General features: G+C 47.8%; 1 protein-coding gene and 1 long non-coding RNA gene across 8 annotated transcripts; one reads left to right on the top strand and one right to left on the bottom strand.

Moving 5' to 3' along the window:
• Positions 1-1,311: 1,311 nt before the first annotated feature.
• Positions 1,312-21,918, top strand: PRDM8 (PR/SET domain 8). Of its 5 annotated transcripts, XM_063603783.1 has the most exons (9): positions 1,763-1,975; positions 2,274-2,377; positions 2,961-3,142; positions 9,133-9,230; positions 14,002-14,251; positions 15,276-15,414; positions 17,725-17,945; positions 18,934-19,165; positions 19,547-21,918. In XM_063603783.1, coding segments are annotated over exons 4-9 (2,472 nt in total). In that variant the 5' UTR covers positions 1,763-1,975; positions 2,274-2,377; positions 2,961-3,142; positions 9,133-9,228; the 3' UTR covers positions 21,175-21,918. The 5 variants fall into 5 exon arrangements, with proteins under 5 accessions (XP_034814488.3, XP_034814489.2, XP_063459853.1 ...); XM_034958597.3 differs by lacking the exons at positions 1,763-1,975; positions 2,274-2,377; positions 2,961-3,142 and adding an exon at positions 1,312-1,679; XM_034958598.3 differs by lacking the exons at positions 1,763-1,975; positions 2,274-2,377; positions 2,961-3,142 and adding an exon at positions 1,319-1,679 and having other exon boundaries at positions 19,550-21,918.
• LOC117979966 (uncharacterized) lies at positions 3,149-15,183 on the bottom strand. Of its 3 annotated transcripts, XR_008625145.2 has the most exons (5): positions 14,872-15,183; positions 14,478-14,639; positions 7,612-7,782; positions 7,405-7,518; positions 3,149-5,434 (listed from the first exon to the last, which is right to left on the bottom strand). It is a non-coding gene; the product is annotated as an uncharacterized LOC117979966 (long non-coding RNA). The 3 variants fall into 3 exon arrangements; XR_004671052.3 differs by lacking the exons at positions 14,478-14,639; positions 14,872-15,183 and having other exon boundaries at positions 3,149-4,995; positions 5,280-5,434; positions 7,612-9,123; XR_004671051.3 differs by lacking the exons at positions 14,478-14,639; positions 14,872-15,183 and having other exon boundaries at positions 7,612-9,116.
• Positions 21,919-23,390: the final 1,472 nt, after the last annotated feature.

The raw sequence follows: 23,390 nt of genomic DNA, 5'->3' as shown, positions 1-23,390 counted from the left end.
TTTTAGAGAAGCAACCTCAACTTTCAGGTTTCTGAAAGGGCTCCCCTGCTTTTCCTTCAGCTCAGCCCTAGGCAAGCAGACCCCCTGCCCAAGCCTCCCTCCTGAGATCCTGCATATGCTTTCTTGCTAAATGACTTTTAGCTCCGTTATCTCCTCATGGGATACATCTGTTGGGTGCCTCGCATCCTCAGCTCCACTTTCATCTCTTCTATCTCAACACATTGTTTCCTCCACTCCTGATGCCAGGGTGGAAGGAAGCCATCCCGCCCGGCCGCGCTTGGGGATTGGCAGCCAATGAATGATTGGCAGCGGGCATCTCTGTCAGAGCTTTGGCATGCTGCAGAGTAGAAGCCCCGTGCTAATGAATGCCATCTACACCTACCAGATGTGCCACTGGGTGACATGCCAGATCTTTTACATAATGCCATTCTGCCGGACACAAGACAGCTGAGGGGTGGGGAGGTGTGTCTTTTAATGCTTTGGGATGGGAGTAGATCTGGCTTTCCCTCATTTTATTTCTTACTCAGACCACCCGCCACTGCCCATACACCCAATCAGCTCCCTTTACATTGGGCTAAGGCTCAGGGCATCTCTCTCGGAGACAGTGGCGAAGCAGCAGAGTTTGAGTTCCCAGGACATATCTCCTGTCCCCTGGCTCTCATCCATGCTCATCATTTCCTTGAGCTCGCTCCCTTCCCGCATCCAGATTCAGGAAAGGGAAATAGTTTTCAAAATCAAAGAAATAAAAGCACTAATGGGATCTGAAATGAAAGGAAGGAAGGGGAAAAACTACACTTCCCATCCTCCCCCCTCCCCCATCCCTAATATTCTCTTCTTCCCTAGTCTAAACGTGCAAGGATGAGCTTCCTACACCCCATCCCTTTGGCAGCTTCTCCTGTTCTTTCCTTTTCCACCGTCCACAGGAAACTGGAGCGTGTTTATCCCCAAGGGTGATATCCCGTTAGTGCCTGTCCCACGTTCTGGCTGAAGTAGCTGTCTTAAGGTGGAGGCGTCCAAAAATCCGTGCCGTTTGGGGAGCAATGTTTCCTGGAGTGGGATGGACAAGGTGGGAAGAGAGGAAAATGAGCAAACCACTTCTGACGGACAGCGGGTGTGTGAGCGTGTGGGAGTGCTTGGGTTGTCCTCGCCCAGCTCTCCTTCCCCGGAGGGAGAATGGCTGGAGGGGGGCTGGTGGTTGCCAGGAGGATCCCCTCTCTTTTGCTAAACCTGCGGGTACCGGGCTGCCCTGTAATCGGCGGGACTTGAGAACGGCAGGCCTCCGCTCCTCCTCCCCAGGGGCCATGACCCTCACACACCTCCCCACACCACCCCTCCCGCGACACACACGCAGTACTTGGGGCGACTGGGCGCCACTCCCACGCCAGAGCCCTGCCCCGCGCCCGCCTGGGGCCGAGCAGCCTGGCCCCTTCTCTTGTACCCCCACCCCCCGCCCGCTGCCGAGGCTCCAGATGGCTTCTCCTTGCGCTCGGCTCGCGGCCCCCAGACGCCGCCCGGCAGCAGCCGGCGGTCGCTCCCTCCCTCCCAGCTGCTGCAGCAGAGACCGGGGCCATTTCGCGAGGCGGACGGGCTCCTCGGCAGGCTCCGATTGGGGTGGGAGCGCGGCCGCCGAGGGGCCCGCAGTAGCTGCGCTCACGGGGAAGGAGCCCCACAGTCCCCAGGTAAGGAAGCCGCGGGGCAGGCGAAGGGCGGGGAAGGAGGAGCCTGAGCGTTCCGGTACCCAACCCTCTCTCTTTCTTGACCTTCCTCCCCTCTGCCCCTTCATCCTGGGCGCGGAGGGCGGAACAGTTTCTGGACCAGAGCACCCGCGAGAAGCAGGGAGCGGCCGCACAGCAGCCAGAAGAGGGCGCCAGCACCCCGGGGCCGGGGCTACAGGGCTGGCTCTGCCCCGGCGTCCCGCCCCCGCCCCGGGGAACGCTGCCTCTGCCGCAAAGATGCCCCCTTCCGCTGGAAAGCGGTAATGCCCACCGCCCACCGCGACCACCCCTTCCCCATTTTTCTCAGTTCTAACTGTACTCCTCTCTCGTTTCCTTTTTGCTTCTCTCTCTCTCTCCCCCCTCCCTCGTCCTCTCTTCCTCTCTCTTTCTCTCTGCGCTTGTTTTCTTACTTCCCCCTCCCTCCCCGCTTGCACCCCGGTACTTTTCCTTCTCTTTTCTGATCACTGGCGGGGGGAGGGTTTGTCGCCCGCCGGAAGGTAGTGTGGAGGGGATGGACGTGTTTCACGCTCAGGTTCTGGCTCTGGCTCCTCTCCATAGGTGCCTCCCTGGGTGCTCGCGAAAGCAGCCCTGAGAATGGCAGCTCTCAGAGGTTGAAGTCATTCTTTTCGGGGGACGGGGCACGGCGACTGTTTGATTAGGGGGTGAGTTATGCATTTGGGGCGGCGCTTCCCTGGAATGCAGAGCTGGGGATTTCCCTTGCTAGACGGATGCTTAAAGTTCAGTGGCTTTGTACTGAGCCCCTTTCTCACCCCGAAAAGTCATGACAGTCAAAAGTATCTCTCTTTCTCTCTCCCCCGCCCCCCCACTTCTCTCCAAAACCCTAAAGACAGCCTCCCCGGACAGTCTTCACTGTTTTTTTTCAGAAGCAGTTGCGCTGGGGGTGGGGAAAGGGAGGGAAGGGATATTGAAAGGCCGCAGTGGCTAGCAACTCCGCGCCCGTCCGATGTCCTCTCTAATCCCCCAGTGTTCTGGCGCGTGCCCACAGTGCCCCCAGACCCTCCGCTCGCCCGTGCGCCGAGGTCGTCGGGTTTTAGACCCAGAGAGCACGTTCCGTAAGCTCCCGGCCCAAATCCCCTCGGAAAAATTAATCACAACCACCAGCGATGCAAAATATGTGCCTGTGTTGAGTCTGTCTTTTAATCCCGAACGTAATTCTAAAAAGCAGCATCAGACAACAGCTTTATTAATCCCTTACACGAGCAAATGCGATCTCTGACCTACTAGACTTGTTTTCCTACAATTTCACAAAAAGCCTCGCTAGAGGAATGTGCAAGGACAGAAGGGAAACTGAGGAGACCCGCAACTCATTAGCGAAATAATAGGGTGCACTTCAATAAAAATGCGGTCCTGAAGTGGAGCAGACTCACCGGCAAGGAGCCCGGAAAATCGACAGGGGCGGCGGCAAAGTGAGTGATGGGGATTGGAGGAAGGGGTAGGATTGGAGGAAGGGCCTCATGCACAGAGTGTGGTTGGGAGCTGGAGTGGGAACCCAGTTCTGTCTCTTCCGAAGGCTTAGGACCCATGTGACTGAATTTAGGGGCCGTCCCCTTGCGAGGGCACTAGGACAACAGGAGGGGCGCACCTGCAATACGGATGAGTTCAGAGTTTGATCCCTTGGGGCCTTTTTCTCGCACTTGAGATTTCACTATCATGTCGTTCAATTAATCATATTTCCCTTCTCCCATTTTATTCAAAACCGTCTTCCAGTTCCCTCATAATCGTAATTTGCGTCATTGCCTTTTATCGTTGATTAGTTAGGAAGCCGAAAATGGTAATGGAGGGTCGGGCCAATAAATTAGCTTTAGGAACAGACGGACGGACGTCCGAGGCTGCTGCATGGGTGGGCGCTGTCCACCGAAGCTGGCGGGGGCCACCGTCGCTGCAGCTGGCTTCTCAGGAAGGCGTTAAGGAAAAGGCGCGCGGTACTGGCTGAATGGAGAGATCCACTCTGAAATAAACCCGGTGGCCACAAGGGAAAACTTCTCACTGCACTAAGTGGAGAGACTCCTGTGACGCTTAGCTTTTCCCGTTTGGTATAGAAAAGGAAGGACTGGGTTGTTATAGAAATGGAGAAGAGGAAGGATGGGGTTGGATAAGAGTCAGACTCCTGTTACTTTCAGAGGCCTCCCTACTAGCGGGTAAACAGGTTTAAAGTCTGGGCCTTATTAGGAGTCTTTTTTTTTTTTTTCCAGAACTGGAATGTTAGATTTACTTTTGCATCCTTTCCTTCCTCTTTCCACTTACCTACTGGTCTGAAAGAGGGAAGAAAGAAGGGAGGAAATAAGGGAGGAAGGAAGAGAAGGGAGAGAGAGAAGGCAGGGTGGAGAGAGAGAGAGAGAGAGAGAGAGAGAGAGAGATTGATTGTCAAGATCAGATCAGTTAACTCCCTGGCCAAAGAGGAAAGTTGCTAATGTGGAGTTGCTCCCTGCCCTCAAAGAAGCAGCAGCTCTGGGCGGGTAGGGTCTCCTCTTTTCTCCCTTCATGAAATCGATCACGCCTCCAGAGGGCTGAAGGAGAGCACTTTGCCACTCTTCACAGCTACACCCTGGCCTCTTTAGCTTTCAATTGAAAACCAATTAAAAGTTTCTATAAATCTGTTAGTGCCCCTTTTATCTGGGGACCCCTGATGCATGCGATATTGCCCTTTAGATGCCTCTTCCGTGTTTTGTTTTACAATTGTTGTATCAATATAATGCGGCCTTTCTTCTGCTGTCTCTATAGATACAGATACACAAGGAAAACCAAAGCTATTCAGGCTCCTCATTTGTCCAGCAGCCTAACAGTGGTGCCCTTTCTCTGTGCTGCTTTCCCTGCTTCGGGAGCAGCAGTTATGGTAGAAGCAGATGGCTACTGATTGGGGGAGCTTTGTGGCTCTAATACTGAATACTTTATGGAAAAGGACTTTATCATGCTTCGTTGGGCAGAGGAACAAGGGATGAGATTTATGGCCAGGAAAAATAAATCTTTTTCCAAGTTGTGGCTCCTTCTCACCAATGTCTCCTTTGCGCCCGGGGTAGAACACTGAGGAATTGGTTTTATTTTATTCTCCTTTTTGCTAACAGCACCTTTTAGTCAGGGTAGTGGACTAAGAGCCAGAAGTTTACGAAATACCCCAGGTTGTTGCTGTATCAGCATTCTCTGCCCTCGGGAGGGGGGTGGGGAAGCAGAAGAATATCATCTTGAATGCTGTTTCGGGCCATGTTTTCTTGAATGTCCTCTTAGTTGATGGGTAAAATATTATTGTCCATTATTTTAGTATCTATGAAGAACAGAAAAGAATGCTAAGAGCTCCCATTTGAAGTCAGAGGATGATACTGGTATTGAAGGAGAGGGGGAAATGATGGGGCATTTGGTAATGCAGGTATGCTTCTCTACTTTGAAAGGGTCTGAGCTATGGAGATAATTAGGGGATGTCTGTGAATTTAGGGTTTGGGGCTCCAAATTGAATTTCCAAGGTTTGGGGGATATACAGAGTCCAACCCTATACTGGAGGCCTAATTCACCCCAAGATAGTCCATATCATTTCTCTTTTCTTCTCTTCACCTGAGTTTTACTTCTGTAACTTCTCTTGAGTCAGGTTTGCTCCGCGTCTGTTGTTGGGTTATGCCCCTTCTCTATATGCAGGGGGATGCAACTTCCTGCTCCTCCTGTCCTCGGAGTCTGTTCTTCTAGAGTAATGTCACCCCTCTTCCTGAGATCTGTAACATAAAGTCACTCAGAAATGCTCCTATAGAGCCCCAAATGCCTACTGGCAATCTGGCACCAAGAGATGGCAGTCAATCCCAGCTCTGGGTCTCCATTCCCATTTCAGACAGACTCTTTGTCTCCCTGATTTTTGAAATGTCATTTTCTGTTCAAGAAACATTTGTTGAGTGTCTTCCATGTTCCAAGTCCCTTTTCTCTGCCTTTTCAATCCTTTTACCTTGTACCTAAACACTAAAGACAAAAGGCCAGGAGGACCCGCATTCAGCTTCCACAAGGGTCACCTAACTTTCTACCACAAGCTACTTCCTTCCAACTCTCCAGGCACTACCACCCCACACACTGACATGCATCTTTGCATCTTGTTTCTCTCCAAAGAGGAAAAAAAGTGGGAGGAGAGAGCTGAGATTTTAAAAATTCTATTTACCCAGCATTCCAAAGCAGAAGACACTGAGCTGCTTTAAACTTTGGGCATTTCTTTTGTGCCAGGCTGAATGCTCTTCCAGCCTCATCACACTTAATTCTTATGCTGACCCTTTAAATATGATGTTATTGATGTTAAATATTATAATATCCCTATTTCACAGATCCCCCTGCTTCACAGGAAACAAAAGCATAGAGATACTAACTAACTCAAGCAAGTGGCCTAGCTGGGATCTGAACCCAGGCTTGACCTGCAATATTCATAACCACTCTATGAGATAGATGTTGTCTTTACTATTTTACAAATGAAGACACTAAATTTCAGAGAGGTTAAGTAATTTGCTCAAACACACAGGTAGGAGATTACAGACCCCGGGTTCAGACCTGAGTGTTCAAAATCCCAAATATCAACCTCTTAACCACTGCCTCTTGGATCCTTCAGGAGGAAGAGCAACTGGGAACCCACAACTGACCGCTATTACCTGATCCCCAGTCCTAGCCTGGGCGGAAAGTTTCATATAACTTGAGACGGTGCGCGTGGGGCAAACGTAAAGCTCCCGTTCAGGGCTGCTCCTGCGCGGAAGCTGCGTGGGCTAGGAGAAGGAGGCTCCGCCGGGCATCGCGAGCCAGACAGGGAGCTCCGTCTGTCGTGCGGCCCACAGGGCTCCGCTCGAAGCCAGCGTGCGGGCGCTGGGACAAGGAGTGAGGGCAGCCACGGGGGGAACCCGCCCTGCACAAAGCTCCAGTGCCAGTGGTGTAGCTGCTGCCTCCGGGCATCAGTTACCTCGTCCTGCCAAGCTCCGGGACTTGGGTGTGTAGGGGAGGGCTGGAGCCATCCACCCGGTCCGCATCTGAGCCACAGCCCTTCACAGGAGTGGGAAGGTCACGCGCGCTCTAGGAGGCCCAGAGCCCTGGTCAGCGCTGGGAAGCCCGGTCCCCAGGTTTCTCTGCCCACCCCCAGACCTCGGCTTTTGGCCGCGGCGCTGGAGTTTACCATCAACGTGTTCACATGCTTCTCATCCCAGGGAGTCGCCCGGATCAGCCTTTAACAGACTGACTTATCCGCGTTTCTAACGTGGCACCGCGACCCTGACCCTTGGCGCCTCTACCAGGCCTAAAGAAAGAACTTGCAAGCTGGGCATGGGAGGATGGAAGTCAAATATCAATCTACCGGGCAGGCCTTCCGCAGCAAACTGATTGCTCTTGCATTAAACCTGGGGTGGGGGTGGGAGGTGCGCGGTGCGGGCTGGGAAAGAGGGAAGGGATGACTGCCTTTCCTTCCATTTCTCCCTAGAAACTTCGGGAAATCCTCAGCCCTCGCTGGGTCACTTGGAAAGTGGGTTCACAATACAGTTCCAGTTTTCTAATGAGGAAGCAAAGGCAGTGTTAGTAACAATAGGCAGCTCTGAAATGGGCATTTAGTATGTACCAAGCGTTGTTCTCTGCTTGCTAAGTATCACCTCAGCACTAACTTTATGAAAAGGGTCCCTTTAATGCTCTCAGTTCACAGATGAAAGACTGAAGTATAGACCAGTTAAATTACCTGAGTGGGGAGGGCTGGGATTCGAAGCCATGCAGTCCTGGTTCCCCTGTGGAGTTGTGGGCTTTCCTGAGCCTGAATTGTTGGTCCTTCTTCTTGGGTCAGTTCTCCAGACTTCTAAGGAGAATGTTCATTAATGAAGGCATTGAGACCATCTCGTGTCCAAGACTGAAATGAAACTAGCCCTGGCTCTTGGAAGTGATCCCTTACCATCTGCTCAGCAACTGGCCTTCCAAAGCGCGCTCGCCCTCGTTCCCTTAGAGTCCTCACTGCGATCCGGGAGGCAGCTCTTGCCAGCTTTTGTTCAACCGGAGGAAAACCAAGGCTGAGCTAGGTCATCGGCAGCCCAGCTAGTAAGAAATGGGAACACAGGCTCCTGCCCTGCTAAACGAGATCAGGCGACCAGCTGGTCGAGGTCGTGCACAGAGGCAGGGAGAGAGGGTGGTGGAACGAGTGTTAGGTTCCCGTAGGCCCCGCCCTTGGAACGCCTTTCGGCAGGTAAAGTGGTCACTTGCGGGAAGCAAGTGATGGCACTAATTGCCGGTGGAAGGCTAAAGAACATGGGAAATGTGGCGGGCCCTTGGGAACTGCATTTCCTCCCTGCTTCGCCCAGGGCTCATTTGGAGCGTACCAAGCGCACCGCTTGGCCCCACCCTGCCCCACATTCACGGTTTGCGCACTGTGCGTCTACAAGGGCGACGCCGGGCAGATGATGGCTTGTTTTGTTCTGCCCTGGTAGCCTCCTGTGTCAGGGCTCTGCACTCTTTGGTGAATCAGCTCAAACGATGTGATCCGTGTCTGCGCCTCCTGATACTGTGGGGGCGTTACTCTCCTTGGATCTCTCCCAGGGAAACCCGGTTTGCCAACATTGAAGTCCGTGATTTGGCCTTCTCTGCACTCTTAGCTCTGTCGCTGTACCTTTCACTAAGACATGGGCACTGGACAATCTAGACATCAGGAAGTGTCCGAGTCTAGCAGGCACTTCTGTGCCTTGTCTTGCTTCCCAAACTTAGGACTCAAACTCAGCTGTGTGGGGCCTTGAGGAGGAGCAGCTAATTCAGTCCCCCAGGTTAGAAATGAAACTCGTTGCATTCAGTGCATTGGCAATTGGCTTTCTCGAGGATATTTTCACAAGTTTAGGGGAACCCCACTTATCTGGAACATAGATGTCTTAGGACTTCAGTAAACTGACTCTAGAATATAGATAATGCTGTGGGATAGTTGATCACACACACAAGATATTAGATAGTAACATTATACTCAGGAAATATATTCTTTATAGCTATTCAATTTGCTCCCTTGGGACCAATTGCTGTCCTGTATGACTTCACACAAACTATTTTCTCAAAACCACCTTACATGAAAACATCCAAAAAAGAGCACTGGCTACTTAATGGACAAGCATCCAAGTAAAATGACAGTCCTAAAATTTATTTTTAATTGCTGCCTTTGACAACATTCACCCCAACCTTCTTAAACACACACCCATACCCATATATGCATAGAGGACCATTTCTGCTCAGGTATAAAGTTATTCAGGCCTAAGTTAAATTCTAGGCCTAGCAAATCTCAACATCTAGGTCATTATATTCAACATGTTTATTCTTAGGAATGTATGAGTGTTTTATTTAGCAATTCCGGGTATTATTTCTTTGAAAAATATGAGTTTTCCTTTAAACTTCCTTAAAAGGAGATTATGAATAATACCATGGTTACTATATTATATTACAGATACTATCAAATCAGCCTGGGAAGCAGCTTTTCGCTCAGCAAGTTCAAGAGAACAAATATGTTACAATCCTTGCCTATTCTTGCCTCCACTTCATAATGTAAGTCCAGAAGTGTTTATAGTAATAATGATGTTGCTGCATTTGTGACATGTTGATCTTTGAATTTTTTTAAGGAGACCACCTTTCCAAGTATTAGCAGTGAGGAAAGACTTACATTGGTAGCTTTCAAGTGTTTTTGAAAATCTTCTGAAAACTAACACCTCTTCGTATAATGTTTTGGGAGACATCCCCCATTGATGCTAAATTAATACCCCTGAATTAAATCATAGAACACCTGGGATTAATTGAACTGAAATCATGAAAGACAGTTTTCACTCAGAGTTCAGTTGGCAATATGAGCAAGGGAGCAGTTTGGGAGCATAATTTGTGAAGAAATTGAACCATATTTCCAATACTCTTTAATACAAGGCAAATCACCACTATTGTGGTTCCTAACTGGTATCCACTTCTCAAATACTCTCTCTCTCTTTCTTCCTTTCTTTTTACTTTCTTTCTCTCGCTTCTCTCTTCCTGGAGAAAATGAAATGTCTCTCTCTTCAGGCCTCAGGAAAATGTACCATGGATTTATTCCAAGTACTGGACATTTGTGTCCCCTGCCTAGACCTCTTTCCCAGAAGAGCCATGCTTTCTGCTGCTTTTTCCCCAGCAGCCCGAATTCTTACAGTCCATACCTCAGAAAGCTAACTGGGATTAGATGTCAAGGAGTGTAGTCTGCCCAGGATATATATGCTGTGTGTCTATCGTTGCCTTTTTATTTAACTCAGGAATTACAATCCACCTAAAACAGAGAAGAAAAGGGTGGCACACAGGTACTGAATTGGGATGATGTCCATTCTCCTGGCTGTGTGAAGAAATTTGATGTAAAGCCTCTCAATGTTGTCACATTCCCAAGGCCTAGAGTTAGACTTCTCAAAATTTCATTTGAGACTGCTGGACACCAATTTGAGACTGCTAGACATCCCCTGATCTGCAGTCTGCCTAAAAATCCTGACCTAGAGGGTAAGGAGTTTCAGAGTGACTGATGGAGACCTGGCTACAACCAGTCAACCCCCTTCACACTGAGATGCGTTCAAAGGGTGTGGTGTCTGAGTCTAGGAAGGACTTTGGAACCTACAGATTTGACAAAAATCCAAGCCTTTTCTTGCCAGATCTTTACACACTCATCTGGGGAAGAGTACAACATTTGGGAGAACCCAGGGGGTTGAAATAGTGGATATTGGATTTGGTTCAGAGGTCACACTCACACAGATGAGTATGAGGCACTGATCTCATATCTGTTGGTAGTTGTGCACAATGTCACTTCGGTTTGCTAGCCCTTCTAAAAGTCATACTCAGAGGCCATTAAACCAGTTCACTACAACCCAGATCCAGAAGAGGAAGATAATAACATACAGCTTTCAAAGACTATCCCATTCTCAGCTGAACTCCAACACAAGTGTAAGTAAAACTTGGGAATGGCTAGGACAGAAAGTTTTAAACTTGAGAAAGGTAGATTATCATTGTAATGATAATGGTGGTGGTAGTAGCTGCAGGAGCAGCAGGATTAAAAGCAGGATCATTTATGAGGAAAAGCCCAAGAGAGAAAAGTATGAGTCAGGAGTAATGATCCCTACAGTTGGGAGCCTGAAGTCCTTCCTCACAGGCTACAAAATTACCCAAGCCTGAGTCTCTGGCTTTCCCAGGGCCAGCCTGGAAAACATTCGCTCATGTAATACCCAGTGAGCCAACTACAATACTTAGGGTGAGGAACAGACCTAAACTGAGTTTGCAATGTATACTTATAAAAAACGAGTAGCCCTTCCCACACCCCACCCCCTCACATCATCCTTTAGCCAACTCAGCAAGCGTGGCTCTTCTCGACTCACCAAAATGTAAAACAAACAAACAAACCCCTCTGGGTCTTTTTAAAAACCCACCATGTATCTTTCTCTTGATAAAGGCAAAGTGGTAGAAAATGAGTTAACAACCCTCTGAACAACATTTTTGGCACAGGCCTGGTGTTTTTCTTAATTGACCAGCCCATCATTTCTGTTTCTCTTTCATGTACAAGTAGTCAGTAAAGTTTATCCCTTAAAAAGTTCCTTATTCTGAATGGTGAGTCTAGGTAATACAATACTCCTCCTTGAAGATCTATTCTCTTCCTCCCTCAACCCTCACAGCCCCTTCCAGAGACCTCCCTGTGGGAAATTAATAAGCTTAGGAAGGAGCTGCCACTGTCTGCTCCATTGGCATCCTCTTATCTTCCAGTGTGTGGGTTTTTTTCCCCCCTTTCACCATGAATTGCCATACTCTTTTGACAATCAAGCCTTTGCTGGCATAGTGCTTTGGCAATAGAGTTAGAGGTGGGTAAGCCAGGACCTAGAAAGATATAGAAAAAGAAAATCAGTGTGTTTTCATTCTCATGGGATAATAATCTTTACGTGAATTATTCTTGGAGATGTTACCTGCCTCTTATCACAGAAGTTGAAATATTTTGGGCTCCATTTTTGAACCCTGGGAAGAGAAAGAGTGTTCCCATTCTAACACTCCCTAAGAATTAAAATTCCCTTTCTTACCCTTTCTCCACCCTCTCACTTAGGTCATAAAAGCCACCTGGGGTGTCATTTATCAACCTCTCTCCAGCCCACTCTTCCAAAATAACACTACAGTTTCCTACATGTGTATTTTTGCCAGGACTCCAAAGAGCCTTGCTAAAGTGGAACAAGGTGAGCATACCCACTCTTCATTGTCATTCTTCTAATTACTTAATTGGAAATAAAATCCTAGGGAAGAGAGCTCCAAATATATGCATAAACCCATTGTTCCATATGAATTACATAAAACTATTGACTAGGTACACTTTTATAGTACTGTCTGAGGCTGAATAAATGCCTCAACCCTTCATTTAGTATCAGTGAATTCCAGTAAGTATTAATGCAGAGTGATTTCAAAGTAGTTTATGTACCATTTTAGCCCATAAATTTCTACAGAAATAAAAATAATTTGTAGATTTTCTTTATCCCCTATTAATTATTGTCATTTAGGACATTTATATTACCAAGCAAAATGTGTACCACTTAAATTACTAGAAAACTCTTCAAGTAAGAATTTTGACTTAATCTTACTTATTTTGTTTTGTTATGTCAGTTATTTAACTCATAATAAAAAGGGTAGGCCAGATTCATAAAATGTGAGAAATTCTTATATTTAAGGATCTCTACCTGAAAGCAGTAGGAAAAAATTAATTAGAGGGCAAAAAAGTGAAACTGAAATGAAGCATCTGTTGGCCAGATTCTCAATAAATTGCTCCCTTCTCAGATGTATAAAATTGTCGCTGTTTTCTAGCTTAAGACATAAAAAGGTCAAGCTGTTCCACCCTCAACTTAAGTACCAAAAACATTATTTTATACAAACTGGAGTCAAGGTTTTAGTACCTCAAAAGAAATATAGTTTAAATGGTCTCTGTATTTAATAAGAGAAAGGCCAGGCACAAGAAAAATGCCTTCCATTTAGAGTTTATTTTCTAAATGTCCACATTCTGGAGTAGAGGCTTACATATTTACAATATGTAAGATAATTTTTTAATGGTTTGCATGGACAGATGACTTTTCCTGAAAGATAAAATTCCAATTCTCTAAATAACAGCAAAAGAAAGCACTAAGGAGTGTTCTGTTCGACAGATTAATGAAATTATGTTCTTAAACACTGCTCCTCACACAACATATTGCATTTATCAGTCTAGTTTCTAAGGGACCACATGACTCTCTTATGGCTACTTTTCTTTCTTAAGTTGAAGTTGTGTACACCCGTGCCTCTTCTGCTCTTTATTTTTCTTCTTTCTTCTACTCTGAATTAACTTAAGTTTCTGGCCACTATTCTTCAAACCTGAGGTTTATTTTCCAGATGTTTGAGACATTATTTTCACATTTCTAATTCTTCCACCCATTCTTTAAAGAAGTATTAGGGGACCATGTGTCCATACTTTGTGTGTGTGTGTGTGTGTGTGTGTGTGTGTGTGTAGAGAGAGAGAGACTGAGAAGTGAATCTAGTATTCAATGGAGCAATCAGTCAGAAGACAATTGGTAGCTCAGTACAGCTGCAGATTCTTACATACAGGCATGTGAGAGAGCCCTCATTGCACTGAGCCTTGGTCATTAGGAGCCAACCTTAGCCGAAGTAGATAAAATTGCACATAGCCAAAGTACATAAAACTGCACTTCAAGAAGCTTTCTTTGAAAAGTCAGTAGCTAACCTGAAAACTAAGGGATTCCCCATTTTCTCTCAATATATGGGGATTTTGCAGCCCTTCCTCCTGTGAATTTCAGCTTAATTCTAGGCAGCAATTCGGAATGTGCCTGGGGTACTGACCAGAAAAGAGAAGGAAATACACACACACACACACACACACACACAGAGAGAGAGAGAGAGAGAGAGAGAGAACAAGGAAGAACATGAACTTCATGGGAAAGTCCTTGCACTTGTTTCTCCTCAGCAAAATCCTCCCCTGGCCTCCTGGGACTGTAGTCACCAGGCTGTCAAAGCCTCAATACCCCACTGAGTTCCAGAGAAGGGTCTCAAAGCTGGGAGAGGATCAAACTAACATGGTAAGCTGCTCTTTGCCAACTCCCCAAATACATTATTTCAACACTAGGAAAAACAACAACGAGGCTGTCTCCTTACGTTGTGGTTCTGCCTCCTCCACTTTAGCTAGCTACACAATCCGATTTATCCTAATGCTGACAGATTTCCCACTTCAAAGTAGTGGTGGTGTGGGTGGGGCTGAAGGAGTTGAGAAACTGTCTATACCACTCAAAGGCCTTTCTTCCTTTAGGAGTAGAGAATTGAACTGTGAAAAAGAAGCCCGAGATTCCCCAGCGACGTGGTGTTGCAGCCCCGTTGAAGGAGTCAACTTGCAGGCTGTTAAAGACCTCAAGTCATTAGCATCAGCTGCTGCACTAAAGGGGCAAGTCAGCGCCTCTAAGTGGCTTAGCGCACAAACGAGGCTCCCGAGACGGCCTCGGCAACTCCATCCCCTCCTCCACCACCCGCTGGATGTGAAAAGCTTTCCGGAGCCCATCTTGGTAATCATTTTTATTTTTAATCACCCTTGCCCCCCAACCCCAAGACCTCAGAGCGCCAACAGTACCCATTATAGACTCCCTCTGGGGCTGCGCAGAACGCACCAAGCAGAGGGGGGAAAAAAACCGCACGAAAACAAAAACAAACAAACAAAAAACAGGAACTGTTTGAGTCCAGTAACCTGCGCTCTTCCCACCAACCTCCCACACCCCACCTCCGCCCACGTACCCGTGTCTTGGGACTAGGAGGTACCGTTATGTCCCCTTCCGAGGTCTGGTGACATTCTCACTCCAACCTCATCTCCCAAGCCACGGGAAGGCTGAGCCAAGTTCTCACCAAAGCGCATCCTTTCTGAATTTTGCAGGGGGAAGCTTGGTAGTGTTGGCGCTCCTGAAGAGAGACGACGCCCGTTTATCACCCCCAGGCAACTAGCTGCGCAAATCAGCGGTGGCTCCAGGGCTAAAGAATCCCTGGAGCTAACCGCACCCCTCTCCCTTTCACGGAACGCGGACTCCGGGGAAATACGCACGGGGTCCGCACGCGCTGGGTGTCCAGCTCTCTGTCATAGCTTCTCCAAGTGCCTAGTGAAACGGGGAAAGGCCCTCTCCAATCATTTTGGTACCTTCCTTTCCAATCCTGAAACGATTTTCCCCTCCTAGCAGTCCCAGAGGGCCCGAGCTTTAGGAGGAGGCGGGCCGGGACGCTCTCTGAGAGGCGTTGCCACCCGGGGTAGGCGCTCAGGATCTGCGGGGCGCGGGCAGGCCGGGGGAAAAAGCTGCGAGGCAGGCGGCGCCGGAGGGAGCGCCTGGCCCAGCAAAGAGTTAAAGGGAGGGGACGTGGGCTGTCACGCGTCATTGGGCAGATTATGTGCAGCAAACAAAAAGTGTGTGTCTGCGTGCCAGTCAGTCACTGCATCGGGTCCATCTGTACAACTCTCTCCGTTTCTGCGTCTCTCTCCCTCCCTCCCTCCCTCCACCCCCCCAATCTTTTTCTCCCCATCTCTCCATCTCTCTCTTATCTCTTCAGGAAGAGCCTAAAAGGAGGCAACACCAACACCTCTTGACATGGAAATACACTGATACAATAGGCAAAAGGAAACACTCGATTGCATCTTCTCGGTTCCAGGTGGCCTTATTTGGGAGATTCTATACTGACCTTATTCCTGGTAAGTCTATTTGCATTGATGTGGGAGGGGGATGGGAGGAAGACAGTTTGGGGGAAAGAGTAGAACATTTTGTCTTCCGTCTCCTTATTATCCAGAAGAGAGAGAAAAATAATTCTTGAGGGGCTGTCTACTGCCAGTAATATTGTACAAAAGGAGGAGCGGGTGGTGAGCACTTTGCCGGAGAAGCCGGAGACTGGGGAGCGCGCGGCCGCCAGACAATGCCTGCCTAGAGGGACGGGCTAGTGGCGGGCAGCAGCGACCGGCTTTCAGAAAGCCCCGCCGGCTCTGGGGTATATTCCCAGGGCAGGCGGATAAGAACCTGGGCCTAGAGCGGGGCACGGAGCTGTGAAACGTTGCGTGGCAAAGGCGACCGCACGCGGGCGGGCGCTCCTAGGCTCTTGCCCAGCGGTTATTGTGATGGGCTTGAGGCTCGTGGCGCCTGGCGCTGCGACTCCGACCGCTATTAGCGCGGCGTAGTGAGGACCTTTTTGCCGTATTGTTAGGTAGAACTGCATTTTAATGACTGTGTCCCTGCTGTTGCCCGAAGTGACGGGGCGACCTCCCGGCACAATGAAATGCTTGTGTGAAAGAGATTTTTAAAAGGAAGAGAGAAATTGGGGAATAAAACGCTGAATTGAAGGAAATTGAAAAGAGGAGAATAGGATTCAGTTGAAAAGGAGATAAGAGGTTATGGGGTTTTTAAAATGTATTTTAATTTGAAATGAAAAAATCAGGATGTCTACCTTGTATGGGGTAAAAATGACCAGGGATAGATGATGTAGAATAAAATAGTTTCTACTTTATGGATATTTTCCCTTATTTCTGCTGTCTGGGAGATACAGCCCAACACTTGACATTTGGGGGATGCAAGAGGATGAATGGAAAATGAGGCTAACCAAAGTTTTAGGCTATGTTAGCTGGAATGGGGGGAAAAAAGCACACCTTGTAATCACACGTGTAAGGTGAACTGGTTAATGTAAATTAAAATAAAAATAGATGTCACTGACATTATTCCATAATGAACAGCTTTGCAGGAAAAGAATTAGATCTACTCTTTCCTGCTACTTTAATTATATAAAACATACATAAATAATTGCCAACAGTGACATTATTAGGGAACAACAAACTTGGAGGAATCTTTTGATTAGTCTGAAATACTAAGCAATGCAGCTAGTTCAAAGCTAGTTTAAAAATTTAAATACCTGGTTTTTTTTTTTTTTTTTTTTTTTTTTTTTTTAGTGATAAGTCTTGTATGGGGTGTCCAGAGGAAGGAAAATGTCCCTTTATGACAGCTTAATAGAGAACCCTCCATTGGGGCATTACTTTCTAAATTGCTGCAGATTAAACAGCTGGAGAGCCCACTGAGGAGTGCTCAAGCAGGGCTGCCCCCTCTTGCCCAAAAAGGGTCATATGGGGTAGGGGGAGTGAAAATTTACCAGTCATTACACACAGTATTTCAGACTGGGGACACTTTAGGCCTGTCCTGTACCTGCTCACTTCATGAGCCACATGTGACTCAATCCACCCCCTTGTATAACAAGGTAACCGGGATTCACTCTCATCCATAAATAAGCACGTCCAGAAAAAAAAATTACCTCTGCTTGCTGCTTTTAATTAAAGCCTCAGAGGAACAGTGTTGGATTATGGTAATGAGCAGACATACGTCCCTTCTTGTAGGCTGCAGAGAAAGGTTAGCTGACACAGAATTAGTGGCCCTGACATTCCACTTGAAATCCATTCGCCATGCTCCGCTGTCTCCGCCTGCTCACTAACGCTGTTCCCCTCCTTGGAAGAAAAGAAAAAAATCAGCTCCCAGGCACCCAGTTCAATACATAGGCAGACAGGCACTTTCCCCCAAGGGTTAGAAGTTTCTTTCAGTAAGGGAAGTCTATAGGCTGGCTTAAAAAATTATATATATATATATATATGTGTGTGTGTGTGTGTGTGTGTATGTGTGTGTGTATATATATACATATATATATAATTCTGCCTGGAACTTCACCTCTAAAACCTACCCAATCCAACATCAAGGTAATGCAAAAATTATCTAGTCTTTCCTAGCCCTTTCTTTTCTTTCTCCCAAGCAGTCAGCTCCAGATCTCCCACTATTCTAATTATTTTAACAAGTATCCCTTAGTTTTCATCTTTAAAATATGCCATGTTTATCTGCTTTAATTTTGAAATAAGAGCTATGCAAAAATCAGGCATGTGCAAGGAAAATCTACCTAGTATTTGGACAGTTCTGCTTGGGTTAATGGCGTTAAAAGCAGTAACATAACTCACTTTCTTGTGCTGTGTGTCTATCTCCAGTGATGGAGGATACTGGCATCCAGCGAGGCATCTGGGATGGAGATGCCAAGGCTGTCCAACAATGTCTGACAGATATTTTTACCAGCGTTTACACCACCTGCGACATCCCTGAGAATGCTATATTTGGTCCCTGTGTCCTGAGCCATACTTCCCTATATGACAGCATAGCTTTCATAGCTCTCAAGTCTACTGACAAGAGAACAGTACCGTATATCTTTCGGGTAAGTCTCCACTGTAGCTGTGTAGGTGTATGAGGGTAATGTCCTGTTGGAAATGGACTAAAAATAATTATAATGACAAGTGGAGATAGGTTTTGCCTGTGGAAAAATGCAATAATGCAAGCAATCCCATTTCACACATCAAAAATTAGAAAAGGAAAATTAAACTCAAATTATTGTCAACTGATTTTTTGGAATAAATGACAAAATTTGATTTGGAATGTTAGAAATATCTAAATCAGTGCTTCAGTTCTGGATTATCCTGGTGATGAACACGACTTCCTAAACTCTGGGAGATTTCACTGGGGCGGAGGCTATTTGCATACTAACTAGTTTCTGCAAGTTCTTTGACAAGTATTGGGTACATCTGCCTTCCATTTGAGGAGGCTTCTTCATCCCCTAAAGATTAGTTTCTTTGGTAATATTAGCTAGTGCCCAGAGTTTGTATTTAAATAAAAATGTTAATGGTTTTGACAGTAAAGCATCATCAAATCCAGGTCTGAATTGGAAGATTCAGACCTCTCATTTCCTATTCTTCTTTACAAAGAAAATCTATTAATTGTTCTAGCCAAGATTAGGAACATGATTGCCATAGCATAATTTCTAAGATCTAAGCTTGCTTTATTTCTGAAACAAACAAAATTCTCCATACCTTTGTAATGTGGAATAACTTAGAAGTAAACTCTCAAGGGGTTAACACTAAATTATAAGAAGAAATTTCCTCATTTTGTATTCAACCAATATATAAAAATGGTGACTTAAATAAACTATATGATTGATGCAGTGTTTCAAAGAATGGTTATCTTGCCTAATGGTTACAAACATGAGGACAGGTCCCAGCTTGGGCCAAACTTTTGGAAGCGTGGTCTCAGACAATGTTTGGAAAAGACTAACATAGAAGAAATGGTCTTGATTCTTCTGATTTCATTCCCTCATGAGGGTCCCTCTCCCCCTCTCCTTCTTGTCTTCTTTCATTTATTTCAAACCGCAGGTAGACACCTCAGCAGCAAATGGTTCCTCAGAAGGTCTCATGTGGCTGCGGTTGGTCCAATCGGCCAGAGATAAGGAAGAGCAGAACCTTGAAGCCTACATAAAAAACGGACAGCTGTTCTACCGCTCTCTCCGCAGGATTGCCAAAGACGAGGAGTTACTAGTTTGGTACGGGAAAGAACTGACTGAGTTACTCTTGCTCTGCCCCTCTAGATCCCACAACAAAATGAATGGTAGGTTGGCTCGCGACCGGCGTGTGGGCCCTTAACTAGCGGGGGAGAGACGCAGGGAGCGGCAGGGGCTCACCCGGCGCGTTGGCGCGCCTTTCTTCCCTTCGGGTGTCTCATAGGAAGATTCTGAGATATAGTCTGGAATGAAGTTAAACAGATAGGTGAGGATAAAGCGAGGAAACTTGCTTGTTTGCTGTATTCCCCCCAAATCAGGAGGGAAAGTTAGATCAGGTTGGTCATTCTTTTCTCAGGCACTCAGGCCCTGAGAAATGAAGGTGGATTTGTCAAGGGGATGGTGGCAAACTGGCTTGGGGGCGATGCTGAGTAATCATGTGGTGTGCGTGTGTGTGTGTGTGTGCGTGTGTGTGGTGTTTGCTCACTAAGCAGGGTCGTCCCCTTACACATGCCTGGAATGCAGCCAACGTTTCCAGTTTGAGTTCCCCTATGTGGCGCATCTGCGTTTCCGCTGCCCCAAGAGACTTCACAGCGCTGATATAAGTCCCCAAGACGAGCAAGGCGGCGGCGTGGGCACCAAGGACCACGGGGGCGGCGGCGGCGGTGGCAAAGACCAGCAGCAGCAGCAGCAGGAGGCACCTTTAGGCCCGGGTCCCAAGTTTTGCAAAGCCGGCCCCCTCCACCACTACCCATCCCCCTCCCCGGAAAGCAGCAACCCACCCGCTGCCGCCGGCGGCAGCAGCGCGAAGCCATCCACAGACTTCCACAACCTGGCCAGGGAGCTGGAAAACTCCCGGGGAGGCAGCAGCTGCTCCCCAGCCCAGAGCCTCAGCAGCGGTAGCGGCAGCGGCGGCGGCGGCGGCCACCAGGAGGCGGAGCTGAGTCCCGACGGCATCGCCACGGGCGGCGGCAAAGGAAAGAGGAAATTCCCGGAGGAGGCGGCGGAGGGCGGCGGTGGCGCTGGTCTGGTAGGGGGCCGGGGCCGCTTCGTAGAGCGGCCCCTCCCGGCCTCCAAGGAGGATCTGGTGTGCACACCGCAGCAGTATCGAGCCTCGGGCAGCTACTTCGGCCTGGAAGAGAACGGCCGCCTCTTCGCGCCGCCAAGTCCCGAGACGGGCGAGGCGAAGCGCAGCGCCTTCGTGGAGGTGAAGAAGGCTGCCCGCGCGGCCAGCCTGCAGGAGGAGGGGACAGCCGACGGCGCGGGAGTCGCCTCGGAGGACCAGGACGCTGGCGGCGGCGGCGGCGGCGGCTCCTCCACGCCCGCGGCCGCGTCACCAGTGGGCGCCGAGAAGCTGCTGGCCCCGCGGCCTGGGGGCCCGCTGCCCAGCCGGCTCGAGGGCGGCAGTCCTGCGAGGGGCAGCGCCTTCACTTCGGTGCCGCAGCTGGGCAGCGCGGGCAGCACCGGCGGTGGGGGCGGAACGGGCGCCGGGGCCGCAGGCGGCGCGGGCGGGGGCCAGGGCGCCGCGTCGGACGAGCGCAAAAGCGCCTTCTCGCAGCCAGCACGCTCTTTCTCGCAGCTGTCCCCGCTGGTGCTGGGCCAGAAGCTGGGCGCGCTCGAGCCATGCCACCCCGCCGACGGCGTGGGCCCCACCAGACTCTATCCCGCCGCCGCGGACCCTCTAGCGGTGAAGCTCCAGGGGGCCGCGGACCTGAACGGAGGTTGCGGGTCCCTGCCGAGCGGCGGCGGCGGCCTGCCTAAGCAGAGCCCCTTCCTGTACGCCACCGCCTTCTGGCCCAAGAGCTCCGCTGCCGCTGCAGCCGCGGCTGCGGCGGCGGCCGCGGGGCCCTTGCAGCTGCAGCTGCCCTCGGCGCTCACGCTGCTGCCGCCCTCCTTCACCTCGCTGTGTCTGCCCGCGCAGAACTGGTGCGCCAAGTGCAATGCCTCCTTCCGCATGACCTCCGACCTGGTGTACCATATGAGGTCGCACCACAAAAAGGAGTATGCGATGGAGCCCTTGGTGAAGCGGCGGCGAGAGGAGAAACTCAAGTGCCCCATCTGCAATGAGTCCTTCAGGGAGCGCCACCACCTCTCCAGGCACATGACCTCGCATAATTGACTCGGAAAGGACCCCAGCTTTCCACGCGCGCGCAAGCACAGTTAAGCCACCTGCAGGAATAAACACGCGAGAACATCCACCGCTTCCTTGCACCCCGAAACACTGCACAAAGACACATACATTCACCCCCCCCCCACGCGCACACACACGTCCTCTCCTCCCAGGAACCTCATTCAAATATTTACCCGGGACACCCCCCCCCCCACACACACACACACAGACACACTCACACACAAGAGCCAGGATGGTGGAGTTTTGATTGGGTGGGTTGTTTGAGGGGGTTTTCTTTTGAATGCACGCATTTTCACTTTCCCCAAAACAAAGGTACATTTTTTAAAATGTCATATATTGCAACATATTGATGCATTTGTCATACGTTTCTACTTAAACTATTAAGCACTTACGATTTAGATGTAATAATTATATGTAAGGGCAAAATTTATTTTAGATATAAAGTAAAGGAGGAGGGTGAGATGCTTTCTGCATTTCTTGATGACAGTTTGTGTTCTTACAAAAATAAACAAAATGAATAAAAAGGGATCACCATTCAATTTGAGTTTCCAGGGGGAAGTGCATGTATAATGAAATGATAATGGACTTCAATGAAGAATGTCATCAATTATGTACATATGTATTTTCTTTTAATACAAAGTGTAATTTTGTGCCAGTGAAATGGAGTCTGAATAGTTATGTGTTTCTTTTATCCCTGGAAATATTTATTAAACTTTATAGTTTATCCGAGTATGTTGGATGCTTTGACAATAAATGACTATTTTCTTCAAAGCAAATATTTGGAAAGTTTTTAAATTTTATCGTTGTAGTTAAGGACTATACTTTGAGTAAATGTCACTTATTTTCACTGAGTTCCTGAAAAGAAGGGAAGAAACAGCATAAGAGAGAATGATAAACCTGGCACCATTTGCATTTATGTACTCTAAGCCAATTTTGAGCCTAAAAGAAGATAAGTTTTTATTATCACTTCGAAAATATTAGCTGGAAAGTGTTGTGCATCTTGATCAAAGACAAATCATTTAGACAAAGATGCCTGCCATGCAGCTAACCTGTCACTGGGACACCAGCATTCTTTTCAGCAGCAGGATAATTAGCATCTTCACAAATGGTCTGAGACAAACAATGTTCAGGCTGGGATCTGTGAGACCAGATGAAAAGCCCACTTTAGGTTCTACTAGTGATGGCTAAATAGAAGGGTATCTTGTACTCTAATGTCATTACAATGGCATTCTGTCATAAGCTATTTAGAGATCCTGTGGGGAGTTTCCCTAAAAACCAAGGTGGAATGACCGTGGTTTGATCATGGTCTATGTATTGCAAGGCCCATCTTTCCTTCTAAAGTCATGGACAACTGCATAGCCTCTGCAAAAAACGTGTCCTGAAACATTACAATGCAGAAAAACCCGACGATTGCCCTCCTCTTTCTACTCTTCCCTTTATGAAAAGTACTTCTGTACTCTTTACATACTGATAACTAATTAAATATTGAGTGTAGAAAGTCTAGGTGTATGTGATATGACCAGTAACCATTAGACATAAAACCAAATGAACGATAATTCTTTAGGCCTTAGGATAGCATGCACTTAATCCACAGGCATCTTCATAGTCACTCTGGAAACAGGCACTGTACTGGTTTAGCTATCACAGGAGTTGTCTCATTTTTTTTCTCCTTTCTTCACATCCTGAAGACTCTCCCCTGTATATGAAGGTGGATGCTTGTGAAAAGGTCTGACATGGGAAGTGTATACAAGGTCTCATTACAGGCTTTGCAATGGTTTTCCCTAACAGGATATTAAAGCCTTCATTATTTTAGGACCTCTACAAAGCAAATTATGATTAGGGCAGGGAGCAGGTTAAGAGTAGGTATAGAGCAAAATGATGTACCTATTGGGAATGTGACCTAGATTGCTAAAAAAGCAGGTGTGGTTCTTTAAGATCATCCAAATATATATATATATTTGCTACATTTCTTTGAGGCCTGCTCTCAGTTTTCCTAGGCAACATTTGGATGATCTGAAACACTAAACCCCAGCAAACTGTCTAAAATTCTAATTCTACCTCTGCTATTCACAACTAGCGTGACACTGCATCTTTGTTGACATAATTTGAATTACTTGCAGCTTGGTTTTCTCATCTGTAAAATAAGCAAAGCAGGTTCTACTATTTTTTAAAGTACTTCTAGCACTGGGAAATATTTTTTTTTT

Source organism: Pan paniscus, chromosome 3 (assembly GCF_029289425.2).
Source record: "Pan paniscus chromosome 3, NHGRI_mPanPan1-v2.0_pri, whole genome shotgun sequence".
NCBI lineage: Eukaryota > Metazoa > Chordata > Mammalia > Primates > Hominidae > Pan > Pan paniscus.
The sequence above is the reverse complement of the archived record's forward strand: the minus strand, read 5'-3'. Positions and strand labels throughout refer to the sequence as shown.

Coding starts and splice junctions, on each gene's coding strand:
- PRDM8 (XM_034958597.3), top strand. CDS start 1,470: ATGGCTTCTCCTTGCGCTCGGCTCGCGGCCCCCAGACGCCGCCCGGCA. Junction 15,415..17,724: donor CTATACTGACCTTATTCCTG/GTAAGTCTATTT, acceptor GTCTATCTCCAG/TGATGGAGGATACTGGCATC. Junction 17,946..18,933: donor CAGTACCGTATATCTTTCGG/GTAAGTCTCCAC, acceptor TTCAAACCGCAG/GTAGACACCTCAGCAGCAAA.